Source organism: Balearica regulorum, chromosome 6 (genome assembly GCF_011004875.1).
Source record: "Balearica regulorum gibbericeps isolate bBalReg1 chromosome 6, bBalReg1.pri, whole genome shotgun sequence".
Lineage (NCBI taxonomy): Eukaryota > Metazoa > Chordata > Aves > Gruiformes > Gruidae > Balearica > Balearica regulorum.
The window spans coordinates 41,379,118-41,402,594 of record NC_046189.1 but is presented as its reverse complement, the minus strand read 5'-3'; the positions used below and the strand labels follow the sequence as shown (position 1 = coordinate 41,402,594).

Genomic DNA, 23,477 nt, shown 5'->3' with positions numbered 1-23,477 from the left:
CGCAGCTGGGTCTGGACCAGTGTGGCCAGGCTGCTGGCCAGCTCCCGCCACGGGCCGTGAATGTGGCTGTTGCTCAGGAGCGCAGCACGGACCCCGCAGCGACCGTGACTGTTAGTGCAGAAGGGGGTCTGAAGTCACGACAGACCCTCTGGGTCTTGTGGAGTCAGCACAGCGACGGTGGGATGCTGCCCAGCACCAAAGCACGCCCGAGATGTCTGCAGAGAGCCATGCGCCAGTTCTTGGTGCAAGGCACCAGCAAATGATGGGAAGGTTCTGCTGGACATGCTCCCAGGGCGGGGAAGGAAGAACTGGACAGAGTTGTGAAGGTCCAGGACAGCCTTGGCTGCAGCAACTGTGAGATGATGGAATTTAAGATCCTGAGAGAAGTGAGCATTGCAAATAACAGAATTACAGACCTGGACTCTAGAACTGACTCATGGAGGGACCTGTTTAGCAGGATCCCATAAAAGACTGTCTTGGATAACGAAGCTTGGGAGAGCTGTGTGATCTTCATGGACAGCTTCCTCTGAGCACAAGAATGATCTGTTCCTACGTGGAGCTGGGCGGGAGAGCAGTTTGGATGAACAGGAAATGGCTGCCTGAGCTCAAACACAAAAAGGGTCAGGCATCCAGGAGGAATACATCCTGGGGGGAAGTTAGGAAATCCAGAGTTCAGTTGGAGCTAGCACTAGCAAGAGATCTTACGGGTAACAAAAAGGGCTTGTGTAAGGGCATGGTGAGCAGACGGGAAGCTAAGGAGTGTGGGCCCACTGCAGTGTGTGGCAGGGACCCACAGTAGCAAAGGTTGATTTGGGACCACCTCACTAACTGGGCATAGGCAAGCCCAAGGGACCAGAGGGGATTCAGCTGAAGGTGCTGAAGGAGCAGTCTCAGGCCATTGCAAGGCTGCTCTCTGTTACCTTTTAAAGTTCATAGTGGTCTAGGAAGGTTCCTGATAATTGGGAAAAGGCAAATGTCACATCCATCCTCAAGAAGGGTAGGACAGAGGATCTGGGAAGCTACAGACCAGTCGGTCTCACCTGTGTCTGTGGCAAATTAGGGAGCAAATCCTTTGGGAAGCTGTTTCCAGCCACATGGAGGACAAGAAGGGGATTGGGAGCAGCCAGCTGGGATTTACCAAGGGCAAATCATGCGTGACCAACCTGGCTGCCTTTGTCATGAGATTATGACCCCGGTGGACAAAGGAAGAAGAGTGGCTGTTGTTAGCCTTTACTTTAGCAAGGCTTTGGTGTGGTCCCCTGTAGTATCCCGTTAGGCAAATTGGTGAGGTGTGGTCTGGGTAAGTGTGACTGTAGGAGAGATGGAAGGTTGGACAGACTGCTGGGTCCACGGTGCTGGTTGGAGGTACAAAGTCCAGCTGGCAGCTGGTTCCCAGTGGTGCCACTCAGGGATCTGCAGTGGGGCCAGTGCAGTTCAACATCTTTGTTAATGACCTGGGGGATGAGATAGGGTGCAAGGCTGTGGGTAGCATCTAATTCTGGGGCAGGTTAATGTGCCAGAGGGCAGGGCTGTCATTTACAGGGACCTTGGCAGGCGGAGAAACGAGCCATCAGGAACCTCTTGGAGTTCAGCAAAGGCAAATACCAAGTCCTGCGCCCTGGGCTGGAGCAGGCACCTGCCCCAGGCCAGCCTGGGGCCGCTCTGCAGCCAGGGGTCTGGGGGTCCTGGCGGACAACAGGTTGGACAGAAGTAAGCAGTGCACCCTTGCATCAGAGAATCAGCTGCACGTTGGGCTGTACGAAGAAAGATGGGTCAGTCCTGGCCCAGAGAGGTGATGGGATCTCCCTGGAAACGTTCAAAACTCAGGAGGAGGACTGGAGCAATCTGACCCAGCTGGCCTTACTTTGAGCAAGCGGTTGGCACAGAGACCTCTAGAGGTCCTTCCAAATTAACAAATACACTGTAATTTTCTTTGAAACTTTACAGAGAAATAATTTACAATTCCTAACTTTTCCACCCCTTAAGTTCTAGTATTGAACACAGTGGAAGAGAAAAAGAGAAGTAATATGAACTGTGTATGTAAAATACCTTCTGTACCCAAAATGCACTTCAGAACAGACACGTTACTGCGCTATTCCTACATAACATGCTGCTACTGTTGTACTGCAGTCAGTCCAGTATAATTCTGTGTGTGTATATGTATAATTTTCATGATCCTCTAGAAGACTATATTTGTCAAAAATAACCTATTGCTTCAAGTAGAAAAAAGCAAAATCACCATTCACATGGCATTTGAAATATTTGCAAGGGATCAAACATGACGCAGAGGGAAATGTGCACACCTTTCAGGGAGGTTATCGGAAAGATTTGTGCTTATAGTGAAGGACAACATTTTATCCATTTTATTAAACATAATAGAGAACTTCTGAACTTGGTAATCCTCTAATGGGATGTCAGTCTGAGCTTTATGGAGATACGCAATTCTTAAACTCACATTTTCCTCTTTTCCTCTGTCAGGTTTTGCAGCGACTGATTAAATCTAGAGGAAAGTCACAAAGTAAACACTTGAATGTTCAATTGGTGGCAGCTGATAAACTTGCACAATGCCCACCCGTAAGTACAGAAGAAAGGCTAAAGAACTTGTGATACATGGAGTTTTAAAGATTTCTGCTGTGTTGGTCCTTGATTATAGCCGAGTTCATACATTATCACTTCACTTTGTGGTGATTCAGACAGCCCTGCAATTGCAAACCTCGATCAGCTTTTATTGCTAAGAAACAAGTTGTTTGATACTTTCATCTTGATTATCTCCTGTGCTGAGTTTATTATGATCTTTGGTAAGGTGACAGGTCAAAAATGATGTGGATGGTAAAACTGGTCTGCTATCACATTAGCAAATTACATCATTTGTGGAGCACAGCTATCTTAAGGTGCCAAAGGGCCAAAGCCTGAGACTCCTGGTTTGAGAGGAGGCTGCAGAGGACTTCCCTTCAGTTGTGCAGTGAGTCCAGACCCGCCGTCTGTACGGTGCGAGTCTTGTCTGCGTGCATGTGATCCCCGAGCCTCCTGACACAGCAACACTTGCAAGCCAGTCCAGTTACCTCATCACAGCACAGTTGCTGCTCACCCACTAGTTTATCCAAGACACTGATTACTCACCCTGAATAACCTGCTACGTAAGGAGCAGAGGTCCGGGAGAGCTGATTAGGCAGGCAGGTGCTCTGCGGAGAAACTCTGCAGGTGTTTGGACAGGACAGCTCCAACTTGCTTTTATTTTTGAAAGCCACGCCTGGTTTCTGCGACAGAGAAAGGCACTCAGTGGAAACAACCTTGGATGAGGATGTGCTTTTACAGTGTCGTAGCTGTGTGTAACACATCTGGTGGTGCAGAGACTGCTGTTCGTACCAGGGGAACGGTCAGACAGTCTGGACTATTTCTTGCTGTATTGCCCATCTTTCACATGCCAAGGGACTGGGAGGAGAAATCAGATTAATTCAGAGAAATTGAGAACAGACACTGGGAAGGTTTCCATGATCATACTTTCTGACTTAAAATAGGCAAACTGCTGACAAAAGAAATGTCTTGGAACGATCTAGGAACAAATTTGGGAGTTGAGACCAGCAGAACGAATGCCTGACTCTAATGGTCAGATAATGCTTCTATAAAACTTTGCCTTGTGTTATGTAGACCTTAAAGAGATTGCCTTCATCTCAGATGGCTTTTATTCTTGATTCAAATGAAAGTAACAAAGCTCAACTTGTGTTCTGGAGAAATGCTCCACTAGGATTCATTTCCATGAAACTTAACTTGGTTTTGTATGCTTCTTAAGATACCAAACTTCACAGCCTCCTCCTCTCTTGTCTCCACTGACCATAAAAAGATAATTCAGGCATTTCTGGGCACTCCTAAAGTACAGCAATAGGTGTTGCTTTCTAACTGTCCCCTTGGTAGGAATTGAGGCTAAACCACATCTCCTTTAGGCCAGTGCTCTCATGCCCCTCAGACATCCCAGAGCCGCTCTTGGTGGGAATGGTGCCACTCCATCCAGCGGAAAGGGAGACCTGGAGAGAGCTTTCTCCTCTCTCCTCTTGCTCACTGGTTGACCTTTCAGATTAGTTCCTGCTGTGAGATGGACCTCACCTAACTGCTCACCAGTGTGTAGAGACTGCCAGCCTCTGCTGCACCACGGCACCTGCCTGGCCTCAGCAGCGTTGCCTCCTCCTCCTGCCTGGCAGAGTCGAGCCCGTCTCTGGCCTCAGCTGTGCCCAATAATTCTGCCCTGGCTTATCCAGAGAGTGGGGTAATTCCACATGCATGGACTGGCTTTTTGAAAAATACCGTCTCAAGCTGACTGACACTGCTAGCAACTTCAGGTTTGCTCAGTAGTTTCAGTGAGGAGTAATTCATGTGGATCTGTCAAATGTTGAATTTTGGCAGGTTTTGCAATGTTTTGTTGTATGTTCAGGCTAGATTCACACTGGAATGTTAGAAAGCAAAGAAAAAAGGTAATAGGTTTGACTGAAATTTCTGTCCTCATGTAAAAGCGGAAGGGTTTAAGAACGTGTCCAGAACAGAAGAGATCTGATTCAAATTCCACCTTTGCCTGATGTAGCGCAGGAATTTAAATAATCGAGAAAAGCGCTGGTGGCAGTGTGTGTATGTGGGAGGTATATCTCAATTTCTGCAGTCAAATACGCTTTTTGCAGTGCCCGCGCTGCCCCGGAGAGCTCGCTGTTTCCCTGGCCGGTATGAATTTAGCAGCCACCCTCCCACTGTCCCTCCTGCCCCATCAGCACCACTTGTGATGTCCAGCTGCCAAAACTGGTAGATGGCGACGGCCTGTACATCCAGGTGGTTGGGTTACTGCAAAGATCTGTTCCTGCCCTCTCCTGAAGGCAGTGTCACTCTGTAAACTTCTGGTTACCGGAACTGTAGATCGCTTTGCTCATGCTCTCATCCTTGTTTTCCACTTTGAGCCATCTCAAGTTCTTCTGGAGAGCTCAGCTTTATTACATTTCTCACATGTAATTTTCTGCTGAATTGTTACCTCTTAAAATGATGACGGAGAATTCCTGTGTGCCGTTCAGGTCCTATTAACAAAAACAAAATTGTAACTTTTCTGTAGTACAAAGGAATTTCTGTAGAAGCATACACCTTCCCAACTCTTCCTGGGTGTGAGCCAAGTTAAATGGAATTGCACCTGCACCTGTTTGAATATGGCTTGTGGTATTTACACCGAGCTGTCACTGAGCTTACACACAGAACAATCTGCTGCACGTTCTTCACACTTTGAAAGGTGTATTTATTTTTCCACCTGCACAGAGAAGCCTGTGCATGTTTCACAGCCTTGTTTGCTCTTTTATACAGTGATTTCCTCTTATTCCACTTGGGTTTGCTCCCATCAGTTGAAGCGAGGCAGGTAGTTGTGTTGATTGAAATAAAGAGCGTGCAGCAGCAGGATGTGTGCCGTAGCCTGTTTGTTGCATCGTGGCATTTACATTGTCCATCCCTGGGATCTAGTAAACTCTGCCTTAACACCCAATTCTGCAATCATATTTTCTTGCCTGAGCCAACAACGTGAGACCCCACCTAGATAAGAAGAATGTTTCCAAATTTCAGAGTATCCAGATTTCAGACATGTAACCATACCTGCTCTGAGTCTGCCTTCCACGCTGACTTGCGCAACAGCCTTCGGATCAGTTTCGCACTGTTTGATTTCAGGAAAAGTTATTCCTGACTTAGGGCACTCAAAGGTAGATGCCAGTCTGGTCTCCAGCCCCCACTGGGACATTCTGGTTGGTTGGTGAGGGCAGAATCTAGTCTGTCGTGAACAAAATAAAAGGGTTAGATATTTTGTGTTCGAGACAGAATACCCACGCAGGGCAGATATATAGTTGAACTACCCCCAGCGCCCAAGGTGACATTCCAGAACTAGACCCACTGTCGCTGCCTGGCCAGCGTTACCCCTGCAGTCTCACGGATAGCCCCTGGCAGTAGTGCTGGAGGTTGGCAATTCAAAATCCTATGTGCCATTCAGAATGGTTATTTTCTATAATTAACCAGTAGCTTTTAAAACCAGGGTTCAAATTGTCTGGTAGGGTCTTCCAGCAATGAAATTGCTATGAAATCAGAACAAAGACCTTCATTATTTTAATGTTAAGCATAGTCATGTTGAAGCCAACAGGTCTTTCTTTGTGTTCGCTTCTGGTAGTAAGCGTGCGTTTTTGCTTGTGATCATTTACATTAGGTTAAGTTTCAATTAAAGAACCAACTTGATCCATGATTTAATTAAGTAAAAGTATACTGCTAAGACCAAAGGTACAGCTGTCTGTCTTCTGCACTGTGACCTGCTTCATCTGTTTTGCAGCTCAGATTCCTGCAAGAGTATTTGTTTAAAGTGAAGATACTTGAAAACCATAAAACCTCACTTTTTTTCATTTGCTGGGAGTCAGCCTTAAGTAATCAGATGGTGCTCTGTGTCTAGACATTTTAAAAATAGCTGTCTTTTTTGGCATACTTAAGTTCAAGAATGGCTTTCATTATTAATTCCTTGCTAATCTTTCACTGATGCTGCTCAAGCCAGTGCTAGGCATGCCTATCACTGCATGACTCCGTTAAGCAGGAACATTATATGGCTCAAAGAAACATGAGCTGCGTTAATCATATAGCTTTAAATACGCTAGCCATGTTCAGTTCATTATGATTTTAACTTTTGGATTCATGCCAATGCTAAGAGAGGGTACATATCCCTCTGGTCTATTTGACATAACCTAAGAAATACCAGAAGTTATACTCTAGCAGACCTAAAATGCGTTGGTATAATTAAAAGTCGGCAGTACAGCAGAGGTTCAGGTTCCTCCTCAGGTACACCGCCATCCTTGCAGTTCTGTCTGGGCGTCCTTCCCCTGGAGCCTGAGCCACCTTCCCTGACTGGGAGTACGATGGAAGCTGGGGTTGCCCTTACCCCACCAACTCCGGGCCGCGCCTGGGGCTCAGTCCCTCTCGCGCTGCCTCTCCCCAGCATTCCTGCCTCTTGTGGTCACGACCGTTTCATTTTGTGGTGCTAACGTGGGGTAATGCACCTAGAATATTTCACAATGCTTATACACTAAACCGAAAGGAATAGCACAGTGGCAACTAATTTTACCTTCTCTTCAGGAAAGACCACTGCTTTAATGTATATCACTTAGGAATACTAGTATACAGAAATGCTCCTATGATAACTATTTTACATATGTTGTAAGAAAATGTTGCAGTGAATAAAATGGATTGTAAGGAAAACCGGGAAGAAGTTGCTTTACTCCATGACCCTTACAAACAAGGATCTCCTTAAAAGATCTTTCCTCCCAAATACATAGAAATAGAACAAGTACAGTTTAGCTATGAACAGAACTGTTAAATGCAAGAAAAAAACTTAAGTTCTTTCTCTGCAATTTATTTTCCTTGTAAAACACCACAGGGCCCTGGAATCAGGATCTTGCCGGTTTTGCAGCTTTTCCAGGTGACCCTGGAATGACAGCCTGGGAGGCTCACCGTTACCAGTCCGAGTGTTATTTTACACTTAACTGTTAAAAAGGTGACAGTTCTACTGCAACTGTTCAAAGTTCTTCTTCCCTAATTTCAGTTTAATTTGAGATCACTGTCCAAATACGACACGGAGCTACATACTGTCACGGAACTCAGTTCTGTGTGTTTCTTAGAAGTGCCCGAGCCATTCCTGCGCTGGGAAGGGAAGCCGTAGGCAGCAGTACTGCCCTTCCCCTCTCTGCCTCTGACCTCCACCTTGCAGCACGCTCACTTGTGCCAACACGGCGTTCTGAGCTCCCCAAATCAACCGAGCCAGCTTCAAAAGAAATGTGAGAAGCAGTTCCCTAGCTGGGCAGGAGGAGGTTGGAGGCTGTTGGAAGAGTTCATCGACCCATGCAGCTGAAAATACGCCTTGAGACAGAATTACCTCGCAACCTGCAAAACCAAGTTTTGTACAGCCCAAACTGCCCTCAGATCAGTGGCCAGCTGTGCAAAAAACAAGCAGCGCAGGAAAACTGCCTACCAGTCTCAGGCCAGATGACAACACATGCTCTTTATTTAAGAAAACACCTATTATCTTCCAAGTATAATATTTTAATTTCAAGATTTTCCAAAGCAGGGAGTATGTAAGCAAACCCCATTCTAACATTTCCTAACGTATCTATGTTTGAGTTACTAATTTCTTCCACAAATGATGGTGTGAGTGATATAATGAAATAATAATATACATAATTTATCAACGTGTTTAAATAGCAAAGGAGGGTATAAAGGGTGTAGATAAAGAGAGGAGCAAAGCAAGCAGCAATAAGCACTGAATTTGCCCAAGGATGTGGTGTGAGGAGTATTCTTATTAGCACTGGTGGTGGAAGAAGAAAACTCTGTATTTGCTGGCAGAGGAGGAAACATTTCTCTACCATGCTGATAAGAGAGACCAAATTAAAAAATAAATAACATTGTTTTAGTGTTAAAGTAAGTTCTGGACCAGACTTTTGGGCAGAAGGTAGGTACATGATCAAGATTGATTATAAAGTCATCATGCAGTTTTATATCTTATTCTAGAGACATCAGCTCTATGTATATTGGATAGAGCTATAAATACCCGCAGAGGAAAAAGCAGGCTGTGGTTTGTATTGGTTACTCTTAACAACACCTGCACTTATTTTTCATTTCCTGTGCTATTTTCACAATAGTTTTTTTCCACTAAGGCATGAGATTAAAGCTGAAGTACAAAATTTCACTGCTGAAAATAGGTTTGTATTTTTTCTTGAGGAACTCGGTTTATGATGGCTTAATATCAGCAGTGTATGATCAGCATTTGTCATGCTGATAATCTAAAAGCATTAACTGCAGAATGTCCCCTTGAAGACTTGGGTAGCATAGAAGCCACACGGCTTTGAATTCCTTCCAGGTTCACTGGTAAATAGCCTCTCTGGGGATTGCACAGGCATTGCACGGCGAGGAGGCCTGAGGCAAAGTGCCAGGGTTTGCACTTGACGTCTAGTGAACCTCACTGAAAGGTTTCGGTGACTTCCGAGAGCTTTGGCTTTTGATCCCCTTATAAACCCTCCTGTATCATTTTCTTTGGCAATCCCTATGCTCTGTTTGTTGTTTATTTAATTTTAAAGGAGTAGCGTGATGAGAATTGTTTAACATTTCTTTCTTTTCATCTGTAACATTGTAATGAACCAAACTTTGTCATTGTGATCAGGAAATGTTTGATGTAATTTTGGATGAAAACCAGCTCGAAGATGCTTGCGAACACTTGGCAGAATATCTTGAGGCATACTGGCGTGCTACTCACACCACCAGTAGCACACCCATGACTCCTCTCCTTGGGCGAAATTTAGGATCCACTGCACTTTCACCATATCCCGCTGCGATCTCTGGATTACAGGTACGAAAACACATCTCGGCCCCAAACACCAGTGCAGATCAGGTGGGCGGTTTTAATCTGTGGGAAAAGAGCATAAGAAGTTTTAGATAGCATGACTTATATTTGCTTAACTAGTTATTATTCACTGTTTGGCCACTGCCAGCAGTAAGGTGGCAAGCTAAGGCCCGTGGTCGGTGAAGAGGCAGTTAGTCAGCCGATGGCTGGAGCACTGTGACTGCTCTTGGTTAATGGGAAATAAAGGGGCCGTACATTTTCTGGCGAGGAGTGGGTTCTTGTGGAGGAGTTAAATGACACTCTGCCGAGTGGTATTACAGCCATATTGGAAAATGGCCCTTTTTTTAATCTGGAAAAAATGTCATTGCAAATGAGACCCTGTCAGATGGAGAATAAGCACGTACAGTATGGCACAGCAGGTGAGCTAACAGCTGCTGTATTTAAGACTGCGGAACACTATCTGTAATGATCCCTTTGATTTCTACCCTCGTAACTTCACAAAACGATCACTTCTGCGTAGAAAACTTCCATGCTTGTCTCTTGTATCAGCAAAATGCCTTCACCTTTTTGAGTTCTGTGAGTGTGAATAAAATACTTTTTTTTTTGTTTACCCATTGAAAAAAATTCTGACCCTTTTTTTCCACAGGGATAGCTCAAAAACGGCTGAACTTTGAAACTTCAAACGTGGCATGTAAATAGTCCTTAATGAGAAGTACGTGCTTTACTAAGTTTGAAAACAGAAAATGTTTTTGATTAATAGTTATGAATGCTTGAGAAGATCAGGATTGCAGCAAACTTTTAAGTCTGCAAGTTTGAGGAGTTCTGTATGCCTGTGCGCTTTCTGATGTATGCCAAAAGTAGTGTTGAGCAAATTACATGTAATGAATAATTCACCTGACAAATTTAACCTCTGTTCTGCTTGTAGAGTATCTGGAAGCAGGTAACAATTTTGAAGGAAATGATTCATTGCTCAGTGTTTTCAATTAACATGAAGCTGTTTTTTCTGTGAGTGGATAGCACTTCACTGAAGGTGCATGGTACTCGAGACTCACATTTCTAATGCTGTGCTTGATTTTATTAGGATCAGTAAGTCACTGTTTCCTGACTGGCTGAATGCACAAGCACTGTTCTATTACTAATAACATGCACATGTAAAATGTTGTTTCCATTTTCACTTGCCTTAAAATTTCAGTTTTCCATCCCTTCATGACAATAAAGTACCATCTGCAGAACTTTCACCTCTTCAGTTTCATTTTGAAAACTGGGTGTATGCACAGAATTTTTTTCAGGCATTTATTTCTCTCTGATCAATGGACACCAGCAGTGACTGTGAAATGTTGCTCCATTTACTTAGGGAAAACTCACACTGAAGATGAAAATCACCCCTGTGCAGTGGGCTGGCTGAAGGTATGCATCACGTAATCCCCACTTCACCCTAATTGTGAAGGCTTAGATGGGACTTGAATGGTGCTAGTTCTCTGCAGAGGGGTAAATTTCTCCCTGAGCGAATGACACCCGACGAGGGGCTGCAGGATTTGGCTTTCAGCGCCACTTAAGTGTTCAGGCCCATTTAAAGAGTACTGATATTTTACGTGGTTATCTTGTAGTAAAGATTCCATCATCTGAAGTCCTCATCCACCTAGAGGTTTTATATTAATTCAAGTCTTCAGAAGGACTTGCATCAGTTTTAACTGTGATGATGTGATAGGGTAATTAAAGCACTCACGCGAATCCTAGGAATTAAACTAGCTTGGGTGCTTACAATATATTAAGAATTTATACTTCTTATGACCTTGTGAGGCCTCCTCGCCTGATACCTTGGGGAACTGAATACCAAAAGCCCAGAGCCTCGTGTAACGGTCATACCTGATGATACAAATTTGCTGGGACGAGCTGGTCATACTTCACCTAATCAGGAGCAGGAGTATCCCTTTTTTACTTGATTGTGGCTTGGAATTTAGCTTACTGAGAACTGAAACTTGCTTTAACTTAAATCTTTGGGCTTCAGGAAGGTCATCTGGGTGAAGTTAAAATGCATAGATAGAGAAGAATCCGAGAAAAAGGGAGGGCATACGCAGCAGCGTGCTCCAGCTGTGTCCGGTCACACCGTGTGTGGAGCACCTGCCAGAGCCAGCGGCCAGTTGGTCAGGACCTTGCCCAAAAGGGGAAGATGCTGATTTTGAGCTGTGTGTGTTTGCCATCCTCAATAGGAAGAGTAAATTTTGTCATTGCTAACTCCTAGGAGCCGGTGGTTCACCCTTGTACCTAATCCCTGGTTAGCTCTACAACTACATAGTGCAGTCTAATTTCAGCAAATGGACTTAAATCCTGTAGTTCAGGCTTTGGGGATATGTGTTTCTTAGGCTCCAGGGGATTTGCATTTTAAGTCCATTACTGCCGACAACGTAATGCAGCTCATCATTCAGATTGTGCTGCAGATGAAAAGTTATTTTGGGCGTAAGAGCGGCATGCAACCACACCAGTTCTGTGGCACACTTAACCTCTCAGGAGGTAGACAGCCGGATCAGAATGACTACACAACTGAGGCTGGGAAACGGGAAGGTTTCTAGAAAGGAGCAGGTTGGAGCCAGAGAGGTCAATTACTACAGGGAAGATAGAGGGTCTGATCACAGAAAGTTAAAAGTTGCAATTGATGAAATGATTTTATATCAAAATTATATGCCTTGGTCAAATAAATATGAGAAATCTAATTCGTGAAGAAAATATGTAGACTTTGCATTATGTGATCAGTACTAAAACATGGTACTATAAGGAAAACTTGGGAATAACGTGGTAGAAGTTGCTTCCCAGTAGCTGAGTGTGTGAATTTGCAGAAGGGCACCTTTGCCGTGCTGGCTCCTGACGTGGAATCTCTGAGTGCATAACCTTGGTAGCATCAATCCACAGAAAGGGATGTGACATCGTATCTGCTGTGCTGTAAACGTCCACCCATCTGCACAGTTACCTCCCCAGGCAGACAAACCGTTTGGTGTACATTATGCAGTTGCCATTCAGAGAAGGTGTAGCGACAGGAGGGGAGTTTGTAGCACAGAGAGCGTCAGCCGGAATTCCAGAACTGAGAGGAGCAGACGATGTGGTCTGTGCGTGTGAACTTGTGGCCGCAAGAGTGCAATCATCACGGCAGCGTTCTGCTGGCAAGTATGAGATCAGAAGAATGACACCAAATGTGTAATCTAGAGAAAGAAAAGTATTGACCGAGTTTGTTCTGAGAGTATGGATGGCTATACCCTTGAGAGGTTTAATGTGTGATGCCAGCAAACAGAGTAGTGGGTTTAGGCTATTTCTTCCTTGTGCCAGTTAACTGGCAAAAAATATGAACTAATTTTATTCATGTGACAAATGTGGCCATTATCATTGTGGGAACAAGAAGATAGCCAAGGCTAAAACTTTTAATTAATAAATTATCTTAGGGATTTTCTGTCAACATATTTAAAATATTTATTATGTTTTAGTTGAAAGAATTGGTGAATATCTAACCATTTTAGCCACCCCTTACCTCCCTGGTTAGCAGTCCGCCCTTTGTTTGGTCATGTGAAGGTTTTTAAATAGGGCTCAGAGCTGCACCTTTATAAAAAAACAAACAAACATCTTCAGATGTTTTCTAAAATCACCTAAAGCAGAATAGAAGCATGAATATTATGTTCATGATCAGAGAAAAGTGATAAATGCTGAATACATCAGCTCACTTTTCATGCTAAATGGCCTGTACTATTTAACAAGGTGAATACCATAAGGCACACATTACAATACTGCGTTTGGTCTGCTTTCAGCTCTAGGAACCAGACTATTCTTGTAACCCATTCCTGTAGCATACAGATTTTAATATAAAATTAATAACAGAAAAGTGGATGGATTCTGAAAGACCTCAGAATAAGTCTCAAAGCAAGCTAAAAACTGTGAAATACTCTTTGTCTGTATTAATGCTTGGATTCTTTGGCACTCGTAGAGCCAGCGTATGAGGCACAGCAGCCATTCTACAGAGAACTCTCCAATTGAGCGACGAAGTCTAATGACCTCAGATGAAAATTATCACAATGAAAGGGCTCGGAAGAGCAGGAACCGCTTGTCTTCCAGTTCCCAACACAGCCGAGATCACTATCCTCTAGTGGAAGAAGAATACTCTGACTCATACCAGGACACTTACAAACCCCATAGGAACCGAGGATCCCCTGGAGGATATAGCCATGACTCACGACATAGGCTTTGAGTTCAAGAACCTGGGGAAAAATAGTATTCATCAGTTGATAACTTGCCATAACGTAGCTAGAAAAGGAAAAAAAATCATCTTAATTTGGCAGATGTAACGTGGTTATACTGAAGTTGCACTCTGCTGTCATTTAATGTTAAGTAGGGGGCAAAAAAAAGTTACCATGCCCTGACGTTTATGCCCGATCATATAGGTTGTTTTTTGGATTTATTTTTTTCTTTTTAGTACAGCATTTGCATTTGTAGCCATACTTTTTCTTGTCGTTAGATATTAGACACATCCATTTGTAATTTAGGGTACTTATCAAGGCACTTATAAAATAATTTCCTGTGCTGGAAATTCCAAATGACCAGTTCCAGTTGGAACCAATTTATAAACCAATTCCTGTTGGAATTTGGGTGAATTGACTGGAAAGTCGACTTGAGCATGTTGCAATCAATTGAGACAAATAGAAATGAAAAATCTGAAAATTACAAACCACTAGAAGCCAGAAAGTCAGCTACAGTATTTTTTTGCTGGAAGCTCGATTTACATTTAAAGTTAGAATAAAGGAATTTATTCTAACTTACTTATTTCCAGAATGGCTTTTTCAGACAAACCAAATGTAAACTATTGCGAGTGCCAAATATCACAAATTATTGCAGCAGTTACAAAATACTTTCCAGTTTGAAATTATTTTTAGACCTGGCATGAATGTTGCAGCAAAATGATTTCTTTAGTTTAGCCAGTACAGATGTTTGTGTTGCAGTCAGCAATGATGAACTCTGACAGGATAAGGGGAATAGAAACAGGGAAATGAACAAACTTTAGAATAGTTTGTATGGTTAGAGGTTGAGAATAGTCTTTTTTTTCCTCGTTTACCTGAATATAGCTAACAGTCCCAAAATGGAACATTAGCATATAGATACATAATATTTTTCTCCCATTTTTAGTATTCTGCCTTTTTAAATGGAAAACAATACACTCTTCTTACCCAGTGTGTAGAGTACCTACATTCCAGTACATCTGAGTACCTACCTGTATGTTACATCTTTCAAAATCCATCTATGAATGTCTGAAAATTCCAGCACCGCACAAGAACTCTCCAGAAGATCAGTTTAAATTTCAGTAATGAAATTTGAGGGCAGGGAGTGGGGTTAAATATTTGTAAATGATGAACATTTAAAATAACATATTGGTCAGAATTAGCTTGCAATAAAAATGGAGTATCAGAAAAAAATCTGCTCACAGTAAAGTCATAGAGCTGGCATTTTTGATTCAAAGAACTATGATACATCTTTGGACATATTGCTGCCTTACTTCCAAAGAATCACTTCTTTCACCTACTGAGTCCTCACTTTCTTTAAATAGATAAATTTATGTGATTAGACCTTCTGTCTTACATGATCAGTGAAGCCTTAGATCCAGTGCGATTGAAAAATTTACCGTAACTGACATTTTGTACAACCCACTAATGTCTTTAAACAGAGACTCCTGGAATTCCCCACTGCATGCAGTTTCTAAAATTGACAGACCTGCGCTGAACATGCAGGTTTTTAATGCAGGTTCATGTCAAAACTCTTTTTTTTTTTTTTTTAAATGGGAATCATTAACTTTTATATTTGCTTAATTTTTCCCAAAGCCTGCTAAAAGTAAGCATTAAAAGCATGTAGCAGTAAATGAATTCCCCGAATATTACGGTTTCTTCTACTTTCTGGACCAGTTAGCAAAGATCACTGGTATTTTCCACCACCGTTGAGTCTGGTTATCTTCTTGATGTTAACAACGAGAAAAGTAATTCATCTCATATCTGGTACAACCAAAAATGATGTACATCTCTAGCAGCATTAAAAGATTGCGGATGCATGATCAATTTTTTTAAACAACTTCACTGCCTAAAAGGCAGCCTTCAACACCACTAGATGATTCGAATGGGCCAGTTACCAAGAAAAAAAATTAAAATATCTGCATCCATTGGAGTAAGAGAGTTATGGATATGACAGACCTGATCCTGCTTGATTTTCTCAGGCTGAATGCCTGCAGATTCCAAAAGAGCATTGAGGCTGAGAGAGCATGGCGAGATCCGGTCTGGGAATGGTAGCTTCAGCTGCCTTCTCTAATATTTTCTGCTATAGCACAGTGGAGCATTCTCCGGTAATTTTTACAAATCTTTGTTATGTGTACAGCACACATACCTGCATGAGAAAGAAGGCATTAGGCAAAACATTTTTTCTATAAGCTTTAATAAGTTTCTTGTTTGTGTGCATTAAAGTATTAATTGCAAAGGATGCACTGAGATGTATAAACCTAGATTAGACAGCTGTTTATCTTTATTCTGTAGTAGCATTAGGGATCAGATCATTTAACTGCTTGAAGATATTTGCATTTTAATGGCAGGTAGCTGCGAAGCACCTACATATATTTTCTAGTAAACAAGGTTACTGCTTTATCATTTCCTAGACAAAAATGTCATTTATTTCTGGAGCCTTTTGGAGCCTTGTTTTTAAGTCTTCCATGTCATGCTAGTAAAGGGAAAGATCTACACAACACATATGCACAAATTCCATCACCTGCAGCATCTGAAGTGCCAAAACTACTTTGTTCTAATAAAAACAAGCTTGTGAGGGAAGTCATGTATTGTCTTGAAAGAACGCACTGAGTTCCTTTATTATGTGGGTTTAAGTTTACTCTTGTATGTAATTAGTTTGCCCTCTCCTCTCCCATTGCCCATTCCATTTTAATGTAAGAAACCAGTTATAAGTGATCCAGCAGGTCTCCTTGCTTGCTGGATTTTTTATTCTTGGAAGATAGATATATCTTTAAGTACAAATATACTGAACGTGCTAATAGATTATTAATTTATTCTAGATACGAGCTATGGAAACTCTTTATTTTAAAAAGTAAATTATTTTTAGGAAACACGGTAATCAGTAAAAGCTGCAATGTTGATCAGGACATGTTAACTCATAGTATTTGTATTAGAACTTCAGCAATGCTAGCCAGCTGTATTGTGATTTATTCTGCAATGGCGCTATATAAAATTGTGAAGTTCATGTATTCCTGAATGAATACGAGTAAGACTAATTTTCCAGTCCTCGTACCATTTCTTCTTGTTATTAAAATATTATCAAAAGTTTTGTTCCTAAGGTCTGGCTTATATAGAGGATTTTTAGAAACGTTTATAAAAGTTCTTTGTTGTTGTTATCTGAGATTTTCATTAGGACTCTTTTGGATGATAACAACAATCAATATCTAAAGATAATATATGTCAGTGCATTCATATGCTTGTGAATGAATTAACAAAGTATTTTTAAAATCTTGAAGCCACTTTAAAGACAATTAATTTTAAAACTTTTAATTTAAAATACTTTGGCAAGTTGTATTTAACAGATGTACAGGTTCTTTTACTAGTTCCATAGATGAACATTTATCCCTTGGGATGCGCAACTCACAACTGCTGATGTTTTCTAACATTAGTACATTAGGCAATTATGTTTAAAGGAGTGCAACTGAAGCTGGTCTAGATCAAATTTTAGTTTATGAACAGCGGGCCAAATTAGATGATCATTTTCTAAACAGGTCGGTCTGGCAAAATTCAGTTCCTCTGCTTGAGAATTGGTAGCGCAGTATGGCCTGACACCTGGTCTTTATCCTGAAAAATCATCTTGCCCCTAATTTTGTTCTTGATATGCAAGAGCAGTCTCTGAAGCAAGCGCTGTTACCTCTTGCTAGTCCCCCTACTTCTCGGCTGCGAGGCGCTCAGCCTGCTTCTGATACCAGGCGGTTCTGACTTAACTCTGATGGACCCAGCTAAAAGAAGTGTGCTTGGGATATTGGAGGTGGTTCCGTGACTCGTACTCACAGAGTCACTCTGGGGTTTGCTGTAAACAGAGAAACATTTCGCTGTGTTTTCTCCAGGTTCAAAAAGCTGCTTCTGGAGTTGGGATTTGGGGGTTTAATCTTTTGCACTCCTTGCTTTTAAAAGAATGTTTCATATGTACTTAAGAGAGTGAAAATTACAAAAAAGGAGAAGAGGTAACGGTAGGACTAACAAGATGATGGTAGTTCCTCTGGATGTGTGTAGGCCTCTCACTTCAGTTTGGCTGCAAATCTTCTCAACTCAGTTTGGTCTCAATATCGTAGACTTCTCTGGAACGTCCCAGAATCTCACATCTTTACTGATACCGTTCTCAAAATAATACTGCTAATACTATTACTTTATAGCACACTGATGTGAGTAAGTTAGGGCTTTCATTAGTCTGTTTTTTCTTTAAGAAGGTATTAAATGCATCTTCTAGTATATTTTGTTTCACAAGTTCAGTGCTTCTTAAGCCTGTCCTTGATTCCACGGTCTTTGGGTTTTTTAAAACAAAAATAATTGGAGACACAAGTGAAAAAATCAGATGCATTTTTGTAAAATACAATTTATACAAATCTGTTTTCACTCCTAAAAATCTGTATTGTAAAATGGAGTTACATTACCCCAGTTGGTATTAATATAAGTTTGGGTACAGGAGGTTCTGCTACCATGTGTGTTGTTGCAGTTACCTCTAGTTCCTTCCAATAGTAGTTCTACAAAGAGTGACAAGACTGCAAGATACTGTAAAGCAGCCAGTTTTAACTCTGGGGAAATTCAGTTCCCACTATCTTTAAAATGATGCCAAAAGAGAGTATATTATTTGAAGAGTCGTCATGTGAATAACCTTTGTTAGATTGTTATTCAAGTTCAATTTATATAGAAAAATAAAGGTATGTCTTTTAAAAATAAAGGAACATTTTAATAATGTTGTAAAATATATGTAACGAATTAACTTGGAGAAAGAGCCGAAAATGCAACTTAGTATTGAAATTTGTGTTAAGATCTCTGTCACTATTTGTGGAATCCATTGAAGAAGTCAAGAGAAATATGGTAATTGAATCCATATAGAGAATTTTGGGAGAAATAGAAATCATTTTAAAATGTTAGTGTGTCATGCCTTTATTCCTTTGGAAGTGGTGAAACTGGGAGCAGCATTGGCTTGGTCTCGGTGATGTTTAGTAGACTTGCCTTTTCCCCTCACATTTCTTGGCAGTGAGTTACTATCTGGACTAGATCCTACGGACACCTACTACTGGACACAGTGGTTATTACTGGCTTCTCCGCAAGGAGGTATTTGCAAGGTCCGACCATAAATGTCATATACTGATTATCACATGCCTTATCAATATTTCCTGAAAAACAAAATGTAATTAAATTTAACACCACCACAGTCCCCTTTGATACAAATTCTACTCTGTATAAGCAGTAGAAAATCAATACAGCAAGAAAATACATTGTACAGTATAGAAGAATATATTTTGCCAATGAAGTAAAAACAGAGCAAGGAAAAAGAAGCACATTTGTAATAGCACAAATTTACAATAATTCCACTATTGCATTTGGCACTGTATTTTTGAAAAAAATGGGTAGATATTTTGATCCAGCAGCAATGGATGTATTGCATTTTTGATCAGTTTAACTTGCTGCCTGATACTTCAGCAGTTTATTTCTAAGCCTTGCATTTTGCATCTGTGATTAACTTGTATTCCTTCCATATTAATGAATGAAAAAAAAAAGTTTTAAAATTAAAAAGTCCACCGCATTCATTTCTGCTAATTTCCTCCTCAAAGCTGAAATTACATGAATAACTTCTAATTTTGGCCAACGTATAGATTTGGGCATATGACTGATGAATATACCACGAACACACCAGTAGCCCAAGGTCGGGAATGAAATACTCCCCGTAAATGAGTTCTTGGGGCTACAGAGCTTTCACGTATGGGTACAGGGAGGTGGGGGAGAGAAGAATGTTAGACCCTAAGAGCTGTGGACAAGTCCACCCAAAACTTCCACTGATACTGCTGAGAATTTAAAACATAAAGTAAGCTTAAGGACTGCATGCTTCGGCCCAAGGTGTATTTACGTTTGAAACACGCCCGATTCTCTTCTCATGCAGAGAGAAAGTTGGTGACGGGATACAAGAACAGCATAGGAAGAGAATCAAGCAAAATGCAAATCGTGTGCATGAGAAATAAGAGGGGTGAAGAAAGAAGATGAAAACAGTCATTCAAACCGCAAACTATGGACCTTGGGCTTCTCAGATCCCAGAAAATCTGTTTCTCGCCCAAACTGGTTCCCAGTGATAGCTTGGCAGTGTTACCTCCAGCCTCACTGGGAGCCAGTTCAGAGTCACGCTGGTAAATTACTGCCTTTACTACAAACAAACCAACCCACAAATTCCTGTTTTCTGCTGATTTGCCCCTTTCTGTTTTTACTTCTATAGATACTGTATGTTTAGCATTCTACAAGGCATGCTGGGTAAAATATACTATGCAAATGTGTACAGTGTTGCATGCTTTGCTCTCCCTCTGCTTTTAGTGGCTTTCAAAGAAGAAAAGTGGTGTTATTTTTGTGATCAGAATCATTTAAAAAAGAAAATGCAGACTGCATGCTGATAGTATCCTCATTTCTATGGATTTGTTTTATGGAATTTAGATGTACAAAAATGAACTGCATTACAATAACTTTTCTACAATAAATGAAAAAACTACAAACCGTTTAAAAGTCTTTTAAGTCTGTTTGTATTCTGCACTCAAGATTGGAAAAAAGCTCAGCAGAATCATGTGAGAAAAACTGCTGAGGGTTTTTCTGAGGGCAATTTTTATTGTTTTGGCAGCGGCTTTACATGTTAGCATTTTTAGTAAAAATTAATGAGATTCTGAAGAAGGAGATGCATCTGGTCTGTGAAATGAATGATGTTTATTTTTAAATCTATCTGCTCTTAAATAACTGCCACTCTGAAGTACATGAATACATGTAATATCTCACTATTCCATCATGAAGTAAAATACTTTCAGCCAACTGCTCAGTTGAAGGATTCTCTTGAACGTTAATGGTCTTTGGATCTGGTCCTCAGTACGATCTCATGTTAATTTAAATTTGGTACCTAGACAGAATGATGTGAGGTATTAAGGACTGAATGAATAATTAAAATGAAATGCTGTTTATGGTATCTTGAAAACGAGAAAGCACTGAAAGATGCTGCCTCTAGCAAAGAGTTCCACAGTACCTCTTCCAGAGAGTGAGCAACAGGTACCAGCAACCTAATGGAGATGCTGTGACCATCAAAAAAACCTGGAAGGACGCTGCGTTCAATCTCAGCATGGCAGCGGGGGACCAAACCAGCTCAGTGGCAGCTCAGGCTCGTACTGAGCCCCACCAGACCAGTAAGGGCAGCGCCCTGCTCGGCTCCCAGTACGACTGCCCTCCTCTTTGGGTTCCTGCCGGCCGCTGCTGGAGGGCAGAGCAGTGTTTGTCAACAGGGCTCAGGCACCTTTCACCCGTTGGGGTGTTCCTCTCCCATCCCTCTAGGCCTGGTGGCACCCACAATAACCAATTGCACAGTGTGCTCGCTTCCTCAGCCCTTCTGTTGGGACCCTGCCTTCACAGGACAGAAAGACATTGACCAGGTAAGCTGCATGTTACATCTGAATTAACATTGGCTTTTACATATGTAATGCATGTGCAGGGCTTTTAAAATTATTTGAATTATCTTGTCTAAGTGTTCAAAATCAGATCATGAACATGTGGCTTTTGAGCTAAGCTGTTAATTAATAAAGAGTTTGAGGTCTTTTAAATAAATATAATGGAGCAAAAATATATTTTGTGTGTTTTCATGTGATCTTACAAGTTCAAAGTTCATAAGCCACTGGTGTGTCTTTTCTACAAGTTCAGGTTTCTTCTGTGTAGGTAGGTGTGCTTCTGCAGCACAAATGCTTAAGTGACCCATTGGCTGCCTTCAGGCTGCTTGGAACAAAATGTACACAATCTGGAAAAGGCTCTTCAAATTTCCAGGAGGAAATTGTGTAACTATTCACGGTCAGCTATGCCAATTTGAGTGCTTCTTAGAAAGCTTCCACCAGCAACAGGATGCCCAACGTTAGAAGGTAAAAAAGCAGCAGTACAATACAGGTTAAACCAGGCTGCCATACAAACATCTCAAACGATAATTGAATTAACAGAGGGAAGCCAGAGATGAAATCTTAACAATAGCTTCCTAGTCCTAAAATACACCACCTATTCGTTCATCTTGTAAAAATGACACTCCTTTTTTGCAGCTGTTGGGTACAGGTGAGCTGTTGGTAGTCAGGGGCGTTACGTGGCAGGACCAAGGGGTGCTGGCAGCAGTGAATGTACTGTCCAGCATGCTCCGATGTCGCTCCACCAAGTGCTGGCTGCAGATTTTTAAAAGTTGCTTCAGTAAGTCACAAAGTCTAACAAAAGAAAACAAAAAAACCCAAACAAAACCAAAAAAACCTACACAGAGGGGGGGAAAACCCCAATGCTTTTCTATTAAAGAACCAAAATAAATGGTTTAATTGAATTTTGCTACCCTCTGACGTAGTTGTGCAACCTACCTAACCCTGGAATGAGCCCAGGCTCACTCTGTGTTTACACCAGGACTGAGAACAGAAATGAATCGTACGCATCTGAAATTCTCAGCTGGGGTGCAGCAGAAAGGGGAATTGTCAGTTAATGAATAATTGCCTTACAGGCTGGATGCTGAACTTGTGGGAAGTGTATCACACTGGAGGAGCTGCTTCGTTTACCTGCCGGTCACTCGCCGTGCTAGTGAGTGCAGCCCTAGCACGGGGACGGGCAGGTCCTGCTGTAAACCTTGATTTCGCTTTCACCTTCCCTGATCGCTTCTCCACCACCACCGCACTCAGCTAGCAGACTTCCTTGCTTGTCCTAGGAGGAATATACGAATCTTGGTAACTCCAGCAGTTGAACAGTATGGATAATACTGTGGATGATAAAGCACCACTGCTTTTCCAAAGTCATGCTGATTGTCATGTTTGAGGTTAAAAATTAACATTAGAATTCTAAAACAGCGGACCAAACCCATAAAAGGTAAACAGCCTTCATAGTAAAAGAGACGTGGGGGGTTTTGCTGGAAGTTTTCACAGATTAGCCGAAAGGTGTCTGGGCTAACTGTGCTTTTCCTGCCATATTAGGTAGCTGGTATTGCATTGCTACCGTAAAAAAGGTGTAAAGCATGAACACCATGGACAGTAACACATTCTATCTCGTTATTTTAAACCTGGATGACTACAGATCTGTTACTAGTGCAGTGTGCGATTTATTTTCTTTAAAGTTGTGACATGCCAGTTTATTATCAGGTTATTTATTTCCTTCAACCATTAAGGACCGTATATTCCCCTTTACCGCAACAGAAAGCATAAAACCCTGCGGACATAGATGGAAACTAAGAGATTACTACTGGCCTTGCTGCTTCGACTACGAGCAGATACTGCAGCAGGGAAAACAAAAGCAGGAAGCCACTGTCAGAATAAAACTGCTAGAAGGAAAGAAGCAAGAAGCTCTGAAATAAAGGCACACTGGAGGTGGGACTGAGTGTGTAGGTGTGCCAGCCTGCTAAGTGAAAAACAGAGCCGGGGAGAGGAGAAAGGGAGGCTGTGACACAGCTGAGAGGACAATATGGAATGAGAAAAGTCAGTAACATGTACTATCAACAGAAAGCTATATGATGTCGTACTGACAGTTCTGAGGAACACAGGCATGTCCATGAGACTTAAGACATTAAGGCCAGAGAGGCTTCTTGGCCCCAAGTAAGGCATACCACCCCATGAGGAGCTTCTCCATCTCACGATGGAGGCTTCTTCATCCTACGTGGGGACAGAGTTTTAACTCCAAGGCTGGCTCAGCTGCCACTGGCCAAGCTTTCAGTGAAAAGGAACTCCCCCGGGTTGCTGTGGTGGTAAGCAAAGCCTGCCAACTCTTGATTTTCCAAGGAGATGCCTTTTGAACTTAAAACCCCAGACTTTCCACCAGCTTCACTCTTTCAGACTGTC

The 23,477-nt window shown here is 41.9% G+C and overlaps 1 protein-coding gene and 1 long non-coding RNA gene across 11 annotated transcripts in view; one reads left to right on the top strand and one right to left on the bottom strand.

Moving 5' to 3' along the window:
- The window catches only part of CACNB4 (calcium voltage-gated channel auxiliary subunit beta 4), a 111,378-nt gene extending 91,219 nt beyond the window's left edge, over positions 1 to 20,159 (top strand). For 4 of the 10 annotated variants that reach the window (XM_075757356.1, XM_075757354.1, XM_075757357.1 and 1 more), the window contains 3 exons: positions 2,479 to 2,574; positions 9,197 to 9,382; positions 13,344 to 20,159. In XM_075757356.1, coding sequence (XP_075613471.1) covers positions 2,479 to 2,574; positions 9,197 to 9,382; positions 13,344 to 13,604 — 543 coding nt within the window. In that variant the 3' untranslated portion in view covers positions 13,605 to 20,159. The other 6 variants (XM_075757359.1, XM_075757358.1, XM_075757360.1 and 3 more) reach the window with 4 other exon arrangements.
- Positions 9,313 to 22,407, bottom strand: LOC142602405 (uncharacterized). Its single transcript, XR_012836210.1, has 3 exons — positions 22,212 to 22,407; positions 13,542 to 13,614; positions 9,313 to 9,439 (listed from the first exon to the last, which is right to left on the bottom strand). It is a non-coding gene; the product is annotated as an uncharacterized LOC142602405 (long non-coding RNA).
- Between the last annotated feature and the right edge of the window lie 1,070 nt (positions 22,408 to 23,477).